The sequence below is a fragment of the Melopsittacus undulatus genome, chromosome 2 (genome assembly GCF_012275295.1).
Source record: "Melopsittacus undulatus isolate bMelUnd1 chromosome 2, bMelUnd1.mat.Z, whole genome shotgun sequence".
NCBI lineage: Eukaryota > Metazoa > Chordata > Aves > Psittaciformes > Psittaculidae > Melopsittacus > Melopsittacus undulatus.
The window spans coordinates 108,401,731-108,424,081 of record NC_047528.1 but is presented as its reverse complement, the minus strand read 5'-3'; the positions used below and the strand labels follow the sequence as shown (position 1 = coordinate 108,424,081).

Here is a 22,351-nt window from a genome sequence, read left to right as displayed (position 1 = left end):
AGCCTAAGTCTGAAGGATGACTACAGACTCTTATCTCCTCATCCCATCTTGCACCCTTTGTGGACTACCCTACTGAAACTTCATTCTACTGCAAATTAAATTCTAACACGTACAGGGAGTCTCCATTTCAGTTCTGTGCGAATAACATTGCAAATATAGATGAAACCAGTCAACTACAAAAAAATACAAATCCCCCAATTAAACAGGAGTACATCTCTCATTTAATTGCCTTGTAATTCAGTTTTCTGCTGAGCGCCTACTTATGCAAATTTATATCCTTCCCATTTATTAATATCTTACAGATCTAAATTACACAGAAAATGTCATGTAATATTAAATAACAAAGCTACTTTACAGGCCTGTGTAGCTTGGAATAGTTTCACTGGTCTCTGAAGTGCATAAGAGATTGGAGTTCTTGAAATATCTAGTGGCTACCTATTTGATATGGAAAGTTACAGTCCCTGCAACATAATCAGACAGAATATAGTCAGTGGGGATTCAAATACTCGTTTTATAGACTTAAAGAAAGACACAGGTATTTACCAGCCAGAAGAAATATCTTGGTTTCAAGGCTTTTTTACGAGCATGGTTTCAAGGAAATAATTACAGAAACTGCAGCAAATACAGTTGCAAAGAGTACTTTATATATATACGTATGCATAAAATAGCATTATGGAGAAGATATAACAAATCCTCAATGTTATGTGTGGACACATGGGATCTTCAGACATTTTGGAAAGGCCACAAGAAGCAGAGATTGCATAAGAGCCTTAATTCAGTTTGCTGACAATAAATAGTACTTAGATCATGTATTAATTGAGAAGTCAGTGGAATAAAAACCAGCATCTTTAGGATTATATGACACACAGCCCTCAGTCAAGTCACGAAAGAGAGTCTGATGAACAGAAACGGACAAAGCAGAGGGAAAATTCCACCTACAATTTTATGATTTGTGATTTTAGTGTGTCCCCCATGATGGCAATCACATCTAAAGCTGGTTTTAAAGTTTCTCACAAACACGGGTATTCAAGAAGGCACGACAGCTGTTAATACAGTGTACTTCTGACATTTTGTGAAGATCTGAAATCCCTCTGCATTTCCTTCTCTGCAACTACAGAATCTATGCAGAGACTACTTAAGGAAGATGTTCACCTTGTTATACAGGCAACAAACTACCTTATTAATGATGAGCCCTGGAAGTGCTTAAAATTGACCTGGACGAAGTAACAGCAGACATCAAGTTTAAAGTATTAACCTAAAACTGAAGTCAAATCTACACATACATTGAACAGTGAAGGAACACCGTCTAACTGAGGTTGCGACTACAAGAAGTGATGGAAGAAAATGTGATAGATTCCCTATCACATTATGGAACAAATTGGTGTAAACAGGGGATGCTTTTTCCAGCAAGAGCTAGCAGGTACATTGCAACACATGCTTATGTTATGAATTTCACAAAAGCCTTTTTGTTAAAACTGCAGTATCAAAGCATATAACCAAATGAGTACTTTACATGAGCTTCCGTACTTTGACACATAGAAAGCAAATAAAGGCACAAATTAAAGCTACAGTTGAACCCAGGATGCTCTGTAAACACACAGAAATTAAACTATAACATAAGAATTTCTAAACTAGCAATTGTATATGACTACACATACAGAAATGTAAATGCTGTGGTGCTCTAAACAGGTATACTGAGAAGCTAATCAAAACAGTCCAATCCACTGCAAATGTAGCTACAGTTTATAAAGACAATAGCACTGCATCTACAATGCACAGATCTTTAATTTAATGTAAATTTATTCCACTAGTCTTCAACCCTTTTGTTGTTTCTCACCTCTTCTGTGCTATCTAAAGTGTTTCGCTGCTTTTGCACTGTCACATCACTACCTTTTCTATTAAAATCATAGCCTGTTCTGTTAAAATGGTTTGTCTATAACTTCCAATTATTAAATTAAAATTACATACCATTTTACCTACAAATCTTATTTCCAAATACATTATTGTGATTTTTTACCCCTTTGTGTACTGTAGGTATTTATTTTCGGACATTATCCCTTGATATGAAGGCACTTTTGAGCTGGATTACTATTGTTAGGTGGTGTACCTTTGAACATCTTTAATAAGGCACTAGTCTTTTATTTACTTATCTAGAGTATTGGCAGAGGATCTTAAACATTTGTGGTGATATCAAGATTTTACATTCAGAGCACGTCAGACAGACTCTCTACTGCAATCACATAAGGATGACTTGAGGCAGGGGTGACAAACACATCTAGCAACTATATACCAGTTGAAATTATGCATGCCATAGTGTAATAGCCAATGAAGCCTATCTTATTGTTTCTGTGTTCTGATGAAAACTTATGGAAGACACAGAAACACTACCTGTATTGCAAACATTACTCCAAGGTACATCATGAACTAACAGAACGCAAAATAAGAATAAACTGTCCATGTTGCTTTGCTGCATGGACACAACCTTAAAACTCCTTTTAAGAACCTATAAGCAGTGCTATAAAGCAAACAACAACAATTAGATAAAAATCAAAATCTTTTAAACATTAAAGCCCACTCAAAATTACACCCACAAGATACTGGATATAACATTTGGGAGTAACCAAGCAACAGATGATTTAAACAGGTTATATAGATTTACTGGATAAGCATAATTCCATCTACCCAGACACTGATTACTTTCATGACTAGAAGTGGTAACAAGGAAACAGCATGGCCATAGATCTTAATCATGTGTATTTTCAGTATTATATGTGATGATCAAGATCCTTCTGGTATAAGGATTATGAAAATCCTTGGTCTGTGAATGTAAACAAGGCAAGGCAAAGGGCTCATGTAAATGCTGAAATTTATAGTCTACTTCCTTTGCCTTCTATGGGTTATGAAAATCTAATGCTTCTACAGTTATACACCAAGACAGCATTTAACTTATCTGACAGCTATAAACCTCATCAGAGCTAGTTAACATAAACTGTATAGCCCACAGAGAGATCAGTGTTTTCAGAGAACAACTCAGTTGTGTACTAGCTCTTCAACATGACACCAGATGAATTGCTAATGGGAAGCCTATATGAGCAACGTAAAACAGATACCTAACTTTTGAATGGCAAAGTTTCTGTGCATGCTTCAGTACCCCAAAACAGCTATTTTATGACCTACACTTGGCCCTCCATATCAAAGCTTAGAACACTTTCATGTACACTCTCTTCCTCCAAAACAAGCAGGGTTTAAAGGGTATACAGGAAGAGATAAGCATTACAAAGTGACGTGAACATACTTGACTGTTCCTTCCGTTGGCTAAATACTTAGAACTGGAGAGATGATTTGTAGGCTACTTCTTTTAGAGGAAAAACAAAACCCAGCTCATTTATGTTTCTAAATCTGCTAGCATTTTTCCTAGTGTTTATTTGTGCAACAGCAAGGTCAAACGTATTAGATCAAATCCTGGCTATTCTGTCTCCTAGTACACATTGCATTTTGCATGGTTATCTTGCAAGAAAAAACATCTATAAACTGAAACCAAGTACACAAAGATATAACAAACTTAAAGTAATCATAATTGCATGGAGGCATAAAAGTAGCAAGAACGCATAAAAATGTTTACATTTCAGAGTGATACAATACCTTGTCTGACTATTTCTCTATTTGACTCTCTATTAATAATAATTAACTGTGTAATTCCTTCACTGCTTTTAAGTCAATGCCCCAGAGGCAGCTCACACTTTATCTTCAAACGACATCAAAGCAAGCGGCTGCTATCAAAGAGTGGAAAAGAAATAAATGTACTTACTTGCCACCTCCAGCGATGCATTATGACTTACAGCTTCCCCAAGGTAATTCCTTGCCACACAGACATAGACCCCTTCATCAGGCCTACTCTTGCGCCCATGGACAATGCGTAAGAAAAATAAAGATCCACTGGGCAGCAGCATGCGGTGGGAGCGTGGATCATCCTTGTCCGTTTCTACTCTCTCCCCTCCCTTGTACCACTCAATGGTAGGGGTCGGCCTTCCTTCTGCTTTGCAATTTAAAGTTGCTGGTTCTCCTTTGGAAACAATTAGATCGGAAGGGTGTTCGACAATTCGAGGTGGGAAATCTTCTTGCCGAAGACGGGAACCTGAAAGATACAAACACAAACCTTTATTAGGAGGTTGCTGCCAGGTACAACCACTGTGTTTTGTGAAACAACTACTTAACCATTATCTTGTAGTACAGGATTTAATACAGAACAACTATTAACATCTGAAAGTGGAAAAAAATACCCCAAAACCTTAATGCCTGCTCTTCATTATGCACAGGGTTCTCCCAAGTAAATACATTCCAAAGCATTTTTTCAACAAGTGACCTGTATTAGTGAATTAAACTGCCACAGTCCTAAATCACATCCATTTTTATATTTATCTATACTTGTATATGAAAATTTAGACATATATGCATAATTATGAAAAACTAATCTTACTCTACAGACATCAGACCATTTCTACCAGCAAAACTGGTTCTTCTCTAATCCATAACACAAAGCTATAGCCAACCTCATTTAACCTTTTGGAAAGCCCAAGAATTTATGCAATGCCCACAGAGCAAGTCTAATATCCCAGCACCTACAAAGGTGCTTTATTTCACTTGTGCTATCAGCTCTTTTTAGTCACTTTTTAGGCAAGTGACTGTTTCTTACACAGGCAAAATCAGAGCAACTTTTTACATTGTAAAGCCTAGAACTCTGATACAATGTGAGACAACACTATCAGGGATAACAGAAAAGTTACAAACAAACAAAGTAACTCTTGTAGAAAAGAATTCAGTTTCTGCAAGCTGATAACTGGCATGAAAGAAACTGTAATAGTCTGGATAGATAGATAGCAGAGCAGAATACAGCAAACAACTTTGTGTCCAAAACCTCCAAGCAGCTAATAAAACTTTCAGGGTTTTCAATTGTTGACTTAGTTTTAAATTACTGTTATTTTTTTCCTTGATACCCAACTTTGCCATGAATAAAATTAATCTCTTGGGTCACTAACTCCTGATTATTAGAATTTTAGATGCCAAGATTCTTTATTAATAACATGAAGTTTAAAAAGCAGTGAAGTACCAGACAGAAATAAAAGATCTATTCACTGCAGGTTAATAGACCATAAATTAGTACAGAAAAAGGAGAGGAATCCCAGAGAGCTCTGTTTTCATAGATATTTACAATACATGTGTGCATATTATATATATATATATAAAATAATAATACAAAATGTAGAATTGTCATGTAAAGTTTATTTCACATTTCTTTCACCTCAAGACAATCAATGCAAATAAATGTTACACTAAGCAGCTAGCACTAACCACACGCTCCCAAATCTCTGGTATTATGACTTCTCTACCTGAAATATACTTGCATGCTGCATGCAGTAAAATAGTTTCATAAGAGCATTATTGACCATTAAATACAAAATAACTCAGCAATAATCCTACTCTTCAGCTCTTTGAGATATGTTGTATTGTATCTAGGACTATATTCCTAAATTAGAATAAACCTTTCCTCATCTATTTAATTAGCTAATTTCTGTTCAAATAGTCACAATAATATAAGGTTTTGTAGTACCTAAAGCAAACAAGTAATAATATTTTACATTCACTTCTACCTGTAACAACTGCCTGAGACATGAAAACTATTATGAACCGTATGGAAAAGCATGAGCAGCTCAAACAGAAGCCAGAAAACTCCTAAATCCTTCTGCTGGCTACACTCCACTGTGCAGCCCAGCTCTGTGTCACCTAAAGGAGGGGTACAGGCTAAATACAGTGAAAGGAGAGCTAGAAGTACAGAGAAGAAAATTGTGCCAACCAGCACTGGTCCTTTACAGTAAGCCTTTAATATAGTTCTGTTTGCCTTAAGCGCACACCTCAGTCACTGCAAAGTGCATTTGTGTCTACTCACAATGAACTTCTACACAGCTCTTGTGAAAAGCACCTCAGCCAATACGGCTGCCCTCACACAACTTGGGATGACCAATTTTACATCTCTCTTTCCAATGTGTAAGTGCCTAGACTGGGATAAAAATCTTACTCTGTTTATACCTCTACTCACTTCTTATATACCTCGTAAGAATATAAATTCAATATAAAATGTTTAAAGATAGTTAAAAATGTATTTATTTAAAAACAAAGTTTGCACTTATGCTAGCATGAATCCCATTTCTATTGTCACAGATAATGCTAGCCAACCAGCACACTATGTAACACAAGCCTCCTATTGTTTCTCTCAGGCTGGCCCAGACCACAGAGAAATGAAATACCATTTTCAGATCTATCGCATCCACACTTCCCATACTGACATTTAAGTGACTGTACACTAAACTTCAAGTACTGTACAGGATGAAAGCTTAAAGACTGACCTCTAAACCTGCTTGAAAACTAAGACTCAAAACTCTGAAGGGGGGAAAAATCCCCCGGAAACACCAGGAATGCTCATGTATGTTTGAAATTTCTTTGACGGGTAACATTAGAGGAAATAAGATGGCAGAAATGACCATTAAAATATGTACATAGCTTTTTAATCCCAGCATTTTATAAAGTAACATTTCTGTAGAAAACTGCATAAAACCACTTAAAGCAGAAAGGGACAATAGCTGTAATAGCTGTTAACTGGCACATGGCATTAACCATAGAGTTAGTGACAACTGCCTGAAGGGTATAATGGCCTTGACAATCCGTTTATAATCTCTCTACATATCTGCACATTATTTTTTTTCTCCCTCAAAATCTTTCTTTCCTTTTAGCCCAGTTATTTAAGCTGCATTTATGTTTTATTGAGAAGGAGCAGCTTCAATTATCAACATAAATCTTGCAGTGGGCACCAATCCTGTAATTTTGCTGTCAAAAAGCAGCACACCTATTACATGCTGGATCTGCCATCAAAAATGCAACAGAGCTGCATTTTCTTTCCCCTCAAAGATGCCAGCACTGGGTCATTGGAACTTGTTTTCGCTGCTTTTATTATAAGTCAAGTCTTTCATAGAAAGGATGCCACCAGCTAAAGCATGCTACACTAATTATTTCATGCTGCTGCTTAAAAGAACAATTATACGAAATCATGTTTCCAGTTTCTTGGACTGTGCCACAACTATTTTTACAAGAGTCAAACACTGAAATAAACAGATGTGAAGCTTCAAAGTAAGCTGCCATCAGATGAAGGCTGAACTCACAAAGGCAAGATCTGCCTTTATTCCCACCTTAAAACACCCTGTTGGTAGCATATACAAACATAATGTATTGAAAAATTGCAGGGAATGTGTTTAAATGGGAAAGCTGCTGATGTCAGGGATACAAACACTGTGCTGTTCCCCTTCCAGGGGAAAACAGTCACGTGCTACTGAAACAAAGCACCTCAAATTTGAACCTAAGAAGTTAAAAAAAAAATCAAGATCATAACTAGAGGTGATCTAAACTTCAGCTCAGATGGGTAGAAAAAACCTGATCTCCCAATACTTATATATCTAAACAGTACCTTATCCTTTGTCTTATAAAGATGCTGCATGACAGACTGTCATCAGCCAAGTGCTGAAAAGCCAGTATGCTCTTGGCCCCATCTCTTTTCCATTTCACAAGTACAGCAATTAATACTAATTTTCAGAGCACAGAATCTCCACTCTTTGATTGAAATGCTTTACATTGTAATGCAAGAGCAATTAGACCTGCTACTCAGCTATCAAAGTTATTAGCAAAATGCTAAAAATCAAACCCACAGGTTTAAAATCAGTGTTAGGCAATTCCTGTGAACAATTATACTTCATCAGAACGTCACAGTGTTCCCAATTCCCCAATACACACATCTTAACCTCTTTCAGACACTTTTCAGGAAGTGGGGAAATCTTCTTTATATGGTTTTGTTCACACAGACTGGAAAGATGTTCCGTAACTCTTTTGCTTTAGTGGTTGGAAAACTTTCTCTAATCCTCAGGTTAGTAAATACCTCAGGCTTGAGCTGCCCTTTAATTCTGATCTCTCCACACACTTCTTGGGGTTTTATCCCTTTGACATGCAGATTGCAACCTTTTCCTTTTTTACCATCCTCTCAGATTTTGTGTTCTTGTTGCTGTTAGAAGTCAACAAACTAATCTCATCTGCTTTTCCCCTCATAAGATCCACTCATCTTTCCCTTGCCTCAAATTCCTGAGTTCCTCCTTCCTGAACATGAAAGATCCAAACCATACACACTTACGAAGCTAGCAGACTTTGAATGTACGTCAAGCACGCACTGCAAAGCAATGCCACATCAGGTTGCAGGGGAAAAAATAACTAACAGAAAAATCTAAGTATTGTTCTGAAAGTATCTTTTCTGCCACAAGACATGCAGCTAACCTAACCTATGGGGTTTACCTGTTCTCACAGATTATAAATCATTTCCAAAGGAAAACAACAGATGAAGGAAGATCCACAGAGACCTTGTTCCATTCATCTTTCTCTCAACTTCTCAAATTTGCTAATATTCTTACTCTTTGTATACTACCCCTGCTCAGCCCAAATAAAATACCTGATTTCCTGAGCTCTGTAGCTTGCACAAATAGTGCATATTAAAAAAAGCAGAGGTGTTGCGGTCTTCCCTCTATAACCAAAGACTTGAAGTAATTTAATGGAGCCACTAATGCTAATTCTACTTTGGCATGAAGCACACAAGCCAAAACTGCATTTAACTGATATTCCCGAAACACGGATTTGAGAATAGCATAGGTCATTCTGTGGTCTCAGAAAGGAGGTCTTTGAACAGTTTTGTTTGTATCTGTTTATCTCTCATAACTGAGTACTGAACATAGAGTCTGGTCTAAAGTGAAGTTATGCTTTTTAGTTAAACCCTGCACTTCTCATAGTGGTAACTGTGAACATTTCCATAACTACTTGATAAAAACACCACCTTTATGAACAAAAATGTCAGGCAATGGAGGTGCTACCGTCCTGCATGTGAGCCAGTGTTTGTACACTAAGGAGAACAAATGAAGAGCTGGAATGTAACAATACTGTTTTATCAGCTGACTAATGCTCACCCAGCACCACCAGGTTTATTGCAATGCATTTTAAGGTGCATTTAATGTTCCAAACACTGACCTGGGAATAAGTCCAGTTCTTTCCAATAGATATGATCTTGAGGTCCTTTCCAATCCTAACTATTCTATGATTCTATGATACGGTAAAACATGGCAAGAAGGCTCTCACTTTGGATCACTAAAACTTGCAATTCTTCTGTGTGTTCCCACTAAAAAGTAACATCTCAATTTCTTTTTCTAAGCACAGGTGGGCAAGATGTAACTAAAACGAAAAGCATTTAACATCCCTGCCACTGCTCTGATCCCTAAAAAGGTGGTTCTTTCTTCAGTTTACCCTGCTATGTCATGAATCCTTTTGTTTCCCTCTTTTAATTGCTATTGGAGTTCCCATTCCTAATGAGAGATGCAATTATTAAGTGTTCTATTTCCTTCTGTTACTAAGGGATATTTTTGGGTGAAGCAAACTGTACTTTAAATGCAAAGTCTGATTATAAAATCCAAATTTAGTGGGCCACAGCATTTCAACTTGAGTTGTAGGCACCCACAAAACATTTTTCTCACTTAGAAAGACAACCTTACAGTATCTCTTGTTGCTAAGACACCACAAATTTCAATTATATTTCTGTCATGGCTACCACACTACCAGGAGATGTCAGAAACCAGTAATTTACTGTGCACTTACAGCTGGAAAAAACCCTACAATAACAATGCCTGGTGTTTTAAGCCACATCTATCTGTGTCCCTTTAACAAGAGATTAAATGGGACCTGTACTAAAAAATGTCTCAAATCCAGACTGATCTTGAGTGGCTCATACACTGATAGAAGATGGAATCCAAACATTGGAAGCTATAAACATTCACTTTACACAATACTCACGCCCTGGTCAACTGAATAGGAGTTAGCTGAAGTATTACAGCAATAAGCTAAATAAAGAAGAGAGAAAAATAAAAGTCATTTCTACATCACATTGTTTTCACTGGTTTCTGTTCCTTATTTTGCAGTAATTCTGGACACACATAGATCAGAAAAAGCCATAAATTTTTAAGCAAAAAGCCTCCTGGAAAGATGTACAGTATCTTATAGTTAGTTACATACTCTGCCTGGTGGGAATGAAAAGAAACATTGGCAGGTATACTGCCAGATATTAACACTGAGTCTCTGCTTTAATACCTAAGGACACATTTCCCATGAGATGCTAAGAGAGACCAGCTCTCTGAAATAATCACTTCTAACAAAGAAACTGAAAGCAGCAGCAGTCAGTCATGCTTTAGTTTCTTAAGCCAAAATTAAATACAGCTCTTCCAAACTGCTCTTCAACAGAACATTTATTTTCAAGAGACACAGCTTTGCAGTCTGTTACATGAACACATGCTACTGGCTTGTCCAACGGTTAGCATAAATAAGTCCTGAGCTGGTTATTCATTAAATTAGCTATAATATGAATTTCAAATAATACAATAATAATATTTAGCTATGTAGGAGGCTGTTACAGCAAACCTCAGGCATTAGGAAGAAACTGGTCAGTTGTAGTGTTTCTTTCCCTCAAATCTGCTTTCTCTTAAGGTATTTATCTCATCTGACTTCAGCCAATACTGGAATAATGATAGCACTGACGTTGGAAACTAAACCTCTCACAATAAAAATTGCAATATCCCACACCAAACTGGTAAGTTAAGAATAGTATTTTCCTCAAAGAAAACTTTAATGGAATTACAGGAGTATTTTCATTAATAACGCAAAATTAACTCTGATCCAGTGAGCAACCACACTATTCTAAACCAAACGCACTGGTAATAAAGCCTACTTCATTACTCATTTTGTCTTTGAAATGGCTGGAGTAATGCTGGGAGGTATTTTTTACACTGGGATGATACTGACAAGTAGTGCCCAACAACAACACTGAAAATGGCTGAGACGCATCTGACGGCAAGCTTATCTTTGGAGGTTTGCACGTAACAAACTGGCAATAACAAACTGCTTGGAGAGAAAGCCACTAAACTACAGGTAGAGTGAAACAGTGGGGTCAAGCAGGTACATGGGACACAGAAAGGACCATGACGTTGTGAGAGCTGTATACACCCTGGAATGGAAGTCAAGACAGCAAAGAGGATGGCTGAGGAAAAAGATGGCAAAAGATTATTGCAAGGCTGTAAATATTGGGTAGAGCTGAAGTACAGAGTGAATTGGAAAACCACATGGGAAACATGAACTATATTAAAGTGTAGGATATCCATCCTAGTTAAGCAGAAGAGTTGGGACATGGTAGGAAGATCTGGAAGCTTGGAGCAATCACTGCTGCCCTTTTCTTCCATAACTGGTCATGTTCCCTACAAAGAAAGGCCTGAAATCTCAGATCTGCTGTTAGCAGCTTCACTGCCTCACCTGAGAAAAAAGGACACAGCAAATGGGAAAGTCTGGAGACAGAGGCTAGTGTGAGTCATATGAGAATCACCATTTCCAGGGCTTGCTTTTCTATTCAGCAGCAAGAGAGAGAGACTATTAGGAAACAAAGAAGAGACAGGCAGAATCACCTCCTCTCTATCCTCAATCTTTGTTCTCTGCCATGTTTTATACCAAAAAGAAAGATTATCTTTTTGGCTCTGAACCACTGCCATTTGGAACAGGAAAACAGAACTTGGAGAAAAACAGTGACAGTGCACCAAAACCAAAGCAGGACTCTTAATTGCACTGAAGGAACCAAATGAATTGCCAATTTAGTGAAATTGCCTATGTCTCAAAATTATATAGAGATTATATAAAATATTATGAAATTAATATGCTAACATCTTTTATCTATGTAATATATATTAATATTTATTCTATGCTGATAATTCAGATGTCAGGCATGGCGATACAGAAAAATTGTACTTGAGGTTTGTCTGTTACCTGTGTGAAAGTTTTCGCCTACTTGTGGCATGATCACAGCACATTGGGCTATTTTTACTTTACAGTTTCATCTACGTGCACAAACAAAACACAAAATATGCTTCTGGAGAATCACACTTATTAATTAAAAAATACATATATATTTTCAGTTGTTAATTTTAAAACTCATTTAGTCATGGAAACAATTTAACACATTCCTTTCCTATTATTTCAGATGTCTTGCCCCCACATTCTTCCAGACTTTTCAAAGCCAATTCCCACCATACATAGGAATACTGGCTTCTAATTTATTTCCAAATCAAGATGCATTGTGAAATTGAATTTTGATCCAAGTTCACATTCAAATGTCTGAGAGATGCTGGGAGAAGGGAAAAAGGATCCTCATTTCAGTAGGGCTATCGGGAAGTCAGAGGAACAGCAATTCTCAATCAGGCAACAGTCCTCAACTTTGTGCCAACAGAACCCCAGTATTGCAACACCAGAGTCAATAGCATTCCCATACTTAACGCCTCTGCCAATTTGGCTACATCTCATACAACTGCTATTGTCATTTACTATTGTTTCCAAAATATATTTTAAATAGAAATGTGAAATTTTGAAATAACTATCCAAAATCCTACTTTTTAAGATTATTAAAATGTTATTTCAGATGCAAAGCTGAATAAAATATCAAAAATGCCCTCATGAATCTGAACATTAGGTATTTATAGGAGGGTTATTTCAGCTAGAGAGAAAGTCTGAATTACTCAGTGATCATAATCTAGTGAAGATTAACAATGGAATAAAAAGAATCACCATTAAATAGTTCAGTTTCCTTACTTTGATTGTTATTTTAATGTGTTACAAATTGAGATGAAAACATCTTTCTTTCACTCCATTTAAACAAATTTGACTTTTTGCACAACATTAAGTTTGGACAATTACAAAAATTCCAGGCATTTTCAATTACAAGTTGTTACTGGATTAACACAATACTGGCATGTTTCAGTTGTATAAGGAAGAATGGGAACTGAAATCCAAATCAAAAAAACAAATAAGCCCCACAACAATTTTCAGCAAGTTCTTTACAACTACATCAAATGTACAGTTCAGTATCAATTAAAATATTTTATAATAGTTTAAAGAAATAAAATCAAATAATCACTTATTTCAAAGCCATCTATCTCTACCCTCTCTCCAAAACATACTTTTATTCAGGTATCAAGCTAAGTAAATTGGTATGAAAAGCACAAAAGATAACAGGCTTGCAGGGGAAAGCAATAACTATCTCCTCATGAGAGGCGGAGAAAAAGGAATTATGATCCCCCTGGTTTAGAAATGAAACATCTGTTGAATATGTAAGAGCACTGCAAGTCAAATCAGTGTGTCCTGCTGGACACTGCCATCCCAGTGACTCCGTGAGATGATCCTGTTTGCAGCAATAAGCTAGAACCAATACAGTATTTGCTGAGAACTTGTGAAATATGCCGTTTTAATCACATACTCCTCAAAGTATATTCTGGCCCATTTGTATACCAAAAAGCCTTGAATTACTTGCTATAACAATCAATGTGACAGTCACTGCCTGATGAGTGAAGATATATTTCTATTGCTATTTTTCACCAATATAAAGATGTCAAAAAAGCAAACTTTCACCTAAAGTAAACTTCCATCTACCCATGCCATCAAAATCATCTTTTTCTGAGCAACTGTGCCATGTCTTCCCTTTCATTGTGTTTGAATTTCTTGTCCCTCTACAGGCTAGAAAGTCCACTGGGCTTGGATTTTGTTTCTTCAAAGGTTTCTTTGCCTCCAAACTCTACTTATTCCTTTAAATAAAGCAAAACTCCACAACATGAACACTGAATCCAACTGCAGATGAATGACACTACACATAGAGAGCTACATCCCAGGACTGCCTTAAATCTACAATAGTACGGGCTCAAAAGACTATAACTCGATGAGTTTTCTTCTCTGAGGGATGAAGAATTAATGCTGCCATTATCATCTGTGGTCCCATTTTCCATCCCAGAGCATGACAGATAAAAATACAGTGAAAAGTTCCAACCACCATCTCTGACACTCCTATACCTTACTGGTTTTTTTTTGTTCTGAACATGGTACAACAATTTGAATAGAACCAGAGTGAAGACTTCAGTGGCTACCACAGTTTCCTAAAACATGAGCTGAAGAAGTTCCATTAATCAGGCTTGTGTATTCTCTTTTACATAAATCCTAAACCATCCTGATCACCTACACTTTCGTATTCAGAGTTCTCACACTTTGAGGTCTGAATCATGTTACAAGGGAAGCTCTCTGGAAGATGCCAAGAAACAAAGACGCACAAGGAATTGCTCACCTCCATATACTCCTCCTACCAATGCACATTGCAAAATCTCTCAGTTATCCAAATACTGAAGTAAGACCAGTACAGAAGAAAAATTGGGTCACTAAGAGCTATGTTAAAGTGACTGTGGTAGAAAACATCACCCTTTTACACAGTGGAGAAGCACAGACAAGCAGCCTAGTAAAATTTCTCCATGATCTCATAGCTGAGCATGGGGAGATGTTTCAGCCAACAAGCTGAATGTTAATGTTACCCGTAGGAAGAGTGAATGGAAAGGCAAACCATGGTACCTGCACCCAGCTAGTAGTTTGACACCCTGCCAAACAAAACATGTGGGTATAAATGGAATGGAGGAAAGTACAAAGGGCTTTCATTTTCTCTTTACAATCTTTAAATCAAGATTGCTGAATTACCCTCTAAATTTTCTCAATATTCTTTTTTGATAAAAGATGCTACAGTATACAAAAAGCTACTTATATATTAAAATAACACAGTTCACAATGCGGCTTTTAGTGTTTCTGTCTTATCTTACACTACAACACAATCTGTGAATAAAAAGGAAAGAGTTTCAGAACTAATCTAAGTTTCAAAGTACTCTGTAGACACCAATTGCAGTCTTTAAGCATGAAAACCATATTCAACACTATAAAATTAACAGAAGAAAAAGCCTACTTTATCAAGTCAAGTTGCTACTGATAAAAGGCAAAAAGAAATGTTAACAGACTATTTTCCTGAATATTCATAGTGAATTCTTCAGAAAACCTGTGGCTAATAGCCTACGTGTTCAGCAGCCTGAAATGCTTTTAACCATTTAAAAGAAAGCTTTTGAGATGTCCTATACAATAGGCACACTCAAGGAAGTTATTTAAATATCTTTATAACCTTGGGTGAGTTATTAACTTCTTCAAGAAAAAGTACTGAACCACCATTTTAAAGCTAATTGTCTGGGGTTATTTATACTTTAAGAAAACAAAATATTTCAAATGGCCTTTTAAAGGATTAGTAACAAATCCCTAGAGGAATGCAGCCCACCTCAGTCAATTTTCAACCTTAAAAGCAAATTCTGACATACCCAGAACATTAATGAAGACGATGTTTATAACTTACATAGCATGCTAAATGCTAGAGCTTGAGAGATAAACAAAAGTGCTGTCTGTTCTGCCTACTGAAGCTTATAATGGCATGAAAAGAAGGTTCAAGAAAGGCTGCAGCTTATACTTGTTGAGGATGAGATTTAAGAGACAGAAAGATATTGCTAAAATTATAAAGGTAAAAAAAGGAAAATGTAATTATTTGATCAAAATATAAAAGTCAGGGGTGTGTTTTCATTTGGTTTTGTTTGGGTTTTTTTAGTTATTTTAATTTATAACTATTTTTAATAGCTAGTTTAACAACTAGCTTTTGAATTTGTATTATAAGGGGTTCTGGCAAAGGGATTAGAGTGCTGACAGAAAACCAGACATCAGTGTTCAGATGTCAAAAATGGAAAAAGGAATGAGAGGGGAGGCAAGAGAAAGACACAGTGCTACATAACCAGGAGGCAGAGTCAAAAGAAGTAGCGATCAGTATACGAAATAAACAAGGGAAGAGTAACAGAACTCCAGAGTTCAGTGGAGCTATGCAAGAAATATAAAAAATAGTAAGTGAAAAAAGAGAAGAACAGAGTTTTATGATTTAAGAAGATTATCACAGAGTCACAGAAGGGTTTGGGTTGGGAGGTTAAAGCTCATCCAATTCCATCCCCCTGCCATGGGCAGGGACACCTCCTGTTAAGACCAGGTTGCTCCAAGCCCTATCCAACCTGGCCTTGAGCACTGTGCTAGGGCAGCCACAGCTTCTCTGGGTAATCTGTGCCAGCACCTCACCACCCTCACAGGGAAGGGCTTCTGCCTAATGTCTAATCTCAACCTATCCTCTTTCAGCCTGAAGACATTCCCCTTCACCTTATCACTACAGGCCTGTAAAAAGCCTGTGCACAACATCACAACAGGCAAACAGAGATTTGAGTGGTTTACACATATAAATGCAAATGATGACAAAGCCTCAAAATTATGAGAGAGAACAGCAGTTTGAAACAAAGGGAAAGAAATTATCATTATCTTTATTACTTCTAGCAGCAACCACCATGTGACAGGGAGCAAAGAAATATAGGTTAAACCAGGAATTAATATGCCTTAATAAGGTGTCTGTGTGCCTGGAAATATTATCTTTTTGGAACTTTATCAGAAGATCTAATAAAAGAGACTACTTTTCCACACAAGGCTTGCTCTACAAGTTAAGATAGTCCTGTACAGAGATGCAAGTGGAAAAATACCAGCATAAAAAACAGCCTAAAAACTGGGCGGGTAGTTTCAAGAAATTCAAGTATGTTCCTTCAGCAAAGTAAAGCTGGTTTTCTCCAGTTGGTAAGACTCTAAGGTATGGTTCTGTTACTAGATTTACCCTTGCACGAAATTAAACTGCATTTTACAAGGATGTAGAAAGACTGAGAAAATAAATCCACTTATATACATATAAAGAAAGAAATTTAATCTGAAATGTAAGTATCTCATGATCTACTACTCAGGATTATGATAATACTTCTATTATATATGGAATCTAGCTTTTCACCAAGTTAAGTTTGCATGTCTGTCTGCAATTTATTACCAAGTGGTCTACTTTTAATTACCACCTCCACACACGCACATACACACCCTGCCTTCTGCTCTCCTCATCCCACAGCTACTCCATGCAGAACTTGCTCAATCCATCCTGAGAGATGAAAGTAGGCTGGGATCTTAACTGCCAACACATAACATTAATCTTACCAGAAACTTACACTGTCCAAGAAGCTACATCCATCTCCATTACAGCACAGGTAGACTATCAAACATGACTTGAGAGGTGGATACAAGGGACTAGAGGTTTTGTTAATTTTCATCCTCACAAAGGACTATCCAAAGTTTTAAGCAAGCTTTTTTGCAAAGGGGTTCTGAAAGCTGAACGTCTCTTTTGTACCATGACTGTAAGCACAGTATAGCTTCTAAACGCTAAAAGGCAACCAGTATATGGCCTTCTCCACTTTATGTAAACAGCTATTTGAAACAAAACTCCCCAACCTAAATTAAGGCTTCCTGAAGAGGCTGAAAGCCTTCAGTGGGACTAATTAGAGAGAACCACTAGGCCTTGAGGCTCACAGCTGCTCACCAGTACCCTCTGCAAAGGCTGAGACTGAAATGCATGGTTAGGGGTCTAAATTGATTAACGGGTATCAGTTGTCCTTTCTCTAGAGGTAGAGCCCTAATCTCAATCTTTTTATTCTCTAATAGACCATTATATGACTAATTAGTAGGCATTATGGCACTTATATCAGCTTAAATGAATTCTTAATAATAACTCATCTGTCCTTATTTTAAATACTTACTTTAAATAAACAGGAAATTCTCCCTCAGCATTTTGATTAAAATCAAAAGCTAAGCAGCTTTAAAAAAGGTCTATTAAAATGGGTCTTTTAGAGAGGTTGTACTGCAAACTGTCAGTCCTCCATGTCTCGCAAAGGAATCTTGCTGTTAATTTGTACTATCATTTTGTGATTGCTGCAAGTATTTATAAGCTGTCACATCTGCATTAGGAACACCACTCTGGAACAGCCACAGGACTTCATAAATGGAACTTATTTGTAAGTAGTCAAGCTGCATAGGGCAGATTCAACACTTTGTTTCTTTGTAAGGACAGTGGTAAACAGCTCACAGGCCGACTAGGAAGGAAATACTGGGGAAAGACTAGGAAGCCTTTATTTACATCAACTGCTTAAAGCTTTCAGAACATACCATCACTATTGAGAAATGTTACCATCAAAAGAGCAATTGAGTTCATTCATCAACTCTGAAAACTGTAATCTGATGAAAAATAAATGAAGAAGAAACTTGACAGAAAGGCAGAAAAAGGTCTCTTTTCCTCTAAGACATTTCAGCCCAAATCCCATGTTTTATCATCAGGAAAAAAATGAACTGGGCTTCAAGGAGAGCTCAAAGCTCTCAGCAAAGATTATGTGCCACTCAACCATATGTTCTTTCAGCTTAAGCAACGTGGTGGGAAGCCACTCAAGGTCCTCTCTGGATATACCCCTAAGTGAAACCTCTATATGTAAACACTAAGTGCTTGTCCTTTGAATTAAAAAAGATCTGTTCTATTAGGTACATATAACCCCTACAGAGTGCAGAGAAAGACAAAATGACTCAGTGTGAAATAATATTATTTTTTAACATTCCAAGCAGAAAATGATGGAGAATTTGCCTTCTTGGTGTGAAACTGCCTAGCCAGGCCAAAGTCAAACCTCCCATTTCTTCATGTCTTGCCATTTCAATAATGAGAAATGAGCCACCTCCTTCCAACCTGGAATGAGCAGTCCACAAGCTTCAGGTGTCTTCAAGGTCTTTATTCCCCTTCTTCCAAAATAGAAGCTGAGGAGGGTGATGAGGAGTCCCATTTGTATCAGCAATTAGAGAAGTCCAGCAAATAGAGAAGTCTCCTCTCCAAGCACTATTAATTAATCAATTAATAAAGCAGCTAAAAACACCAATTTTATAAGAAAGCAACTGTGACTTGTTCATGCAACACAACCTGGCAGGTCTGCGGCAGGCAGTTACACATGTTAGTGGACTGAATGCCCCACAGACCATAAGAAGAGTAGAAGACATGAAGAAAGGCACAGGAAGTTGTGAGGAGGGAGTGTGCCTGGAAAGCATTTAGCTTCCCTGTGATTGGGAAATAGATGATGGAGGTTTCAGAGTGGCAGTTTCGGATACTGTTCTTCTTCAGGTATATAAGTCCTTTTTGTATCCTAACTTTAACCAGTGTGCTTATTTCATCTCCAGAAGAGAGGCAGGTATTTATCCACCCATTCATTGAAATGGCTAGCAGCTCAACCTGCTAACATCTGTGTAGCACTATCTAATTACTACTATAAATAATGGGGAATTAAAACAGAAACTGAAAACATCACCTTAGGTGCTGAATCTAAACAAAATGATCAGAACTGTGTTCTCTTCTTCCCTTCCCATCAAATGGTGGTTCCTTGCTGGTTTTAGTGCTATTAAGTCAATGCTATTACACTAAGATGACAGAGAAGCTCTTTTCAGCATACCCAGAAATCGCAAGCCCTAGCAGAAACAGCTGAGATGACATGATGGATTCACAAAGCTTAACTGCTCAATGGGAAATTTTTTACTTTAATACTGGTATTTAATTATCAGCAAAAATAAAACATAGTTGTAATCTATGCAATCAAACAACTTTTCTTACAAATCAACATTACAATTCCACACCTGCTTTATTACATGCCCTTATTCCCTGTGCAAAGATACGTTGCATAATTAACAGGCTTTCCAAAAATAGCAAGACACTATACCACTTCTTAAAACGTCTTTCCTTGACCTTGCTAAAATATCAGCTTACAATTCCTTGAAACTCCACATGTAAGAAAAAGCAAATACAGGATTGCAGCTCTTCAGCTTCATTTAATGTTACTCCTTAACTAGACTTCTCCCTTTCATGAGAAACCACAGAAGTTTGGTGGGCCAACACAGACTATAGTCTCTCTCTTATCCCCATTAATCCAACTCTAAAACAAAACACAAACTTAATCACTGTTCTGAAGCAGAACAACAGATTCTGCCAAAATCTTCCATTCTAGTTTAAGCTAATATCCTCAATGATTAATTTCAAAAGGAATAATCCTATAAACATGTAGAAACAAGCTATAGTAGAGACCACCTGTGACCTTGAAAAAAGCCATTCCTGCGATACATCAGGAGCAAAAAATTCTCATTTTCCTGTTAATGCTGACATAAAGCCCAGAATGAATTACTAAAAATGGTTACTTTTATGTTAAAAGCTCTCATGATGACAAGAATGAATTAGCAGGGGATAGAAAGTAAAAAGACAAATAACGCTAAAGAGGCCATCTCAACAAAACACTTGTGAATACAAGTGCCTAAAGCCTGGCATGTTTATTAGTATTACTCATTGTAGTCTCCTCTCTATGCAACAATTTCCCTGCTCTCCTTCACTAATGTACAGTCTTTACCCCCCTCTCAAGAAGACTCGTTTCCTTACGAATGCCTATCACTCACTCTACAGCATGCTGGTTCTCCACTGAGACAACTCTATTAATAACTCCCAGTGAAAACAATCTGCAGCAGTACACAAAATTGTACACTGCATTGCTAACAGCACATTGCTTCCAATGTAGATAAGATGATACTCTGCTAGAGACAATAACACAGAGGAAATGAATTTTCAGTTCTGGAAAATGGAACCTACTCCTAAGGATTATGTCATCAGAGGAAGGATGAGGGGAAGAAGCAAAAGGCAAATTCCACCAACCTGAAAATAGAAATCAATAAGTATTTGAAGTAAATTTGTATCCCTCCTGAACTGATTTGTAAGAAAAACTTCCTTAAGCAATTGTGCAGACAATATGACTGCACATGTGCACAAGAACTATTCTGATTCAAATATTAATCTATACAATGTAAGAAGTCTATATAATCATTATAGGTAAACATCATTAAAATAAAACGTAACTTAGTTAAAAGAGTAAAGCTGGCTTGACCACTTCCTCTAAGTAAATATGGTTTTGAGCCTTCAATCTAAGTATGCAGGATGGCACCATCATTTTACAGAGCGAGGTATTATTCTCAAGAAGAAAGATTTCTTCACACAGCTAAAAAGGAACAGACACATATCCACAACGTGGAATCCTTTAAAACACCCTAACGTGATATTTGTACACTCTTCTGTTTTTAAGGTCAATGAGTTGCTGCATACACATGACGGATTTTTCTGTCCTGCATATGAAAGATGTTCAAGACACCATTTCCTGATGGAGAAATAAATGAACATCAGTAGTCAGAGAGAAAACACAGCTGAACCTGAGAAATTCCTATGCATACTTTATAAAAATCTATATAATACTGACAGAAGTCTGATTGAGTTATATTTTAAACATGAAGTACAAAGTTGTATTGCATCCAAAGAAATACGGTGTGATGTTGAAGGCATTTATTATTACACTTTTATTAAACTGTCAAATATTCCTTTCCTTTCTCAGTACAGGTTTGATGTTGTAGGCTTTTCAGTATCCTTGACGCACCCACTGTTGGATCACTTTTGCTTGTGATCAGGTCTCAGCAAAGATGATAACCTAATACCATAAAGCCATTTTTAAGAATGTTCTTGAAACTACTTCTAAACAACTGCATGGGACACCAGTATTAAAACCAACACCCTGCTATAAACAACAATCAGTTGTTTTCCCCATAAAGCATCAGCTCCTTTATGTTACAGATTTGTACATTACCTGATAAATAGATTTTTACTCATCATAACAAATCTTTTTGTTTTCAAAAACCCCATTTTTTTCTCTTCCTCCCCAAAATGGCCTTAAAACAACTGTTCTAGGACCTGCCAAGCTCTGCAAAACCAAATGCAATACCTGAGAGGTGTGATCCACACATTTTCATAACAGATGTCAGAAATAAAATGTCTGCTTGTCTGAACAGTGAGAAAGATGAAAGATTAAACTATAAAGACATCTATGATGTCTTCATATTGCTCCCACCACCTTGATCAATAGCTAATTTTAGTGCCATAAATAAGTAAATTTAGCAAGGTAGTTCCTTTCCCCTGTCCTTCAAATCTAACAAGAAGAAACCCCAAAAATTCCTACAGAAATAAATCAACCAATTCTTTGTGACAGGAGGACAAGAATCTTGGGATACTGCAGCATCACTGAAACTCAATGGACACAGACATTTTCAAACAATTTACTGCAAATGACATTCATATGGCTAGAACACACTTGTTGAATGGTGCTGAATGCAGTACTACTGAAGTCTTGTTACACTTGCATCTTTTTGTTAACACCATATAGTCTTGCAGAACTTGTAAGCAATGAACTTGTAAGTAACTAACTTTGATTTCTAAATACTATTAAATTACATGAGTCAGGTGGCTCAGTTCACTCAAGAAAGCACCTATAACATTAGTATTGCCTTTATAATTTAAAGACTCGGATTGTTTAATATTAACACAAGTTAAATATTACAA

At 36.9% G+C, this 22,351-nt stretch overlaps 1 protein-coding gene across 3 annotated transcripts in view; it reads right to left on the bottom strand.

The window, feature by feature from the left end:
* The window catches only part of ROBO1 (roundabout guidance receptor 1), a 300,870-nt gene that overhangs the window by 252,895 nt on the left and 25,624 nt on the right, over positions 1 to 22,351 (bottom strand). For all 3 annotated transcript variants that reach the window (XM_031046919.2, XM_031046917.2, XM_031046918.2), the window contains exon 2: positions 3,809 to 4,135. In XM_031046919.2, coding sequence (XP_030902779.1) covers positions 3,809 to 4,135 — 327 coding nt within the window. The remainder of the gene's footprint in view (positions 1 to 3,808; positions 4,136 to 22,351) is intronic.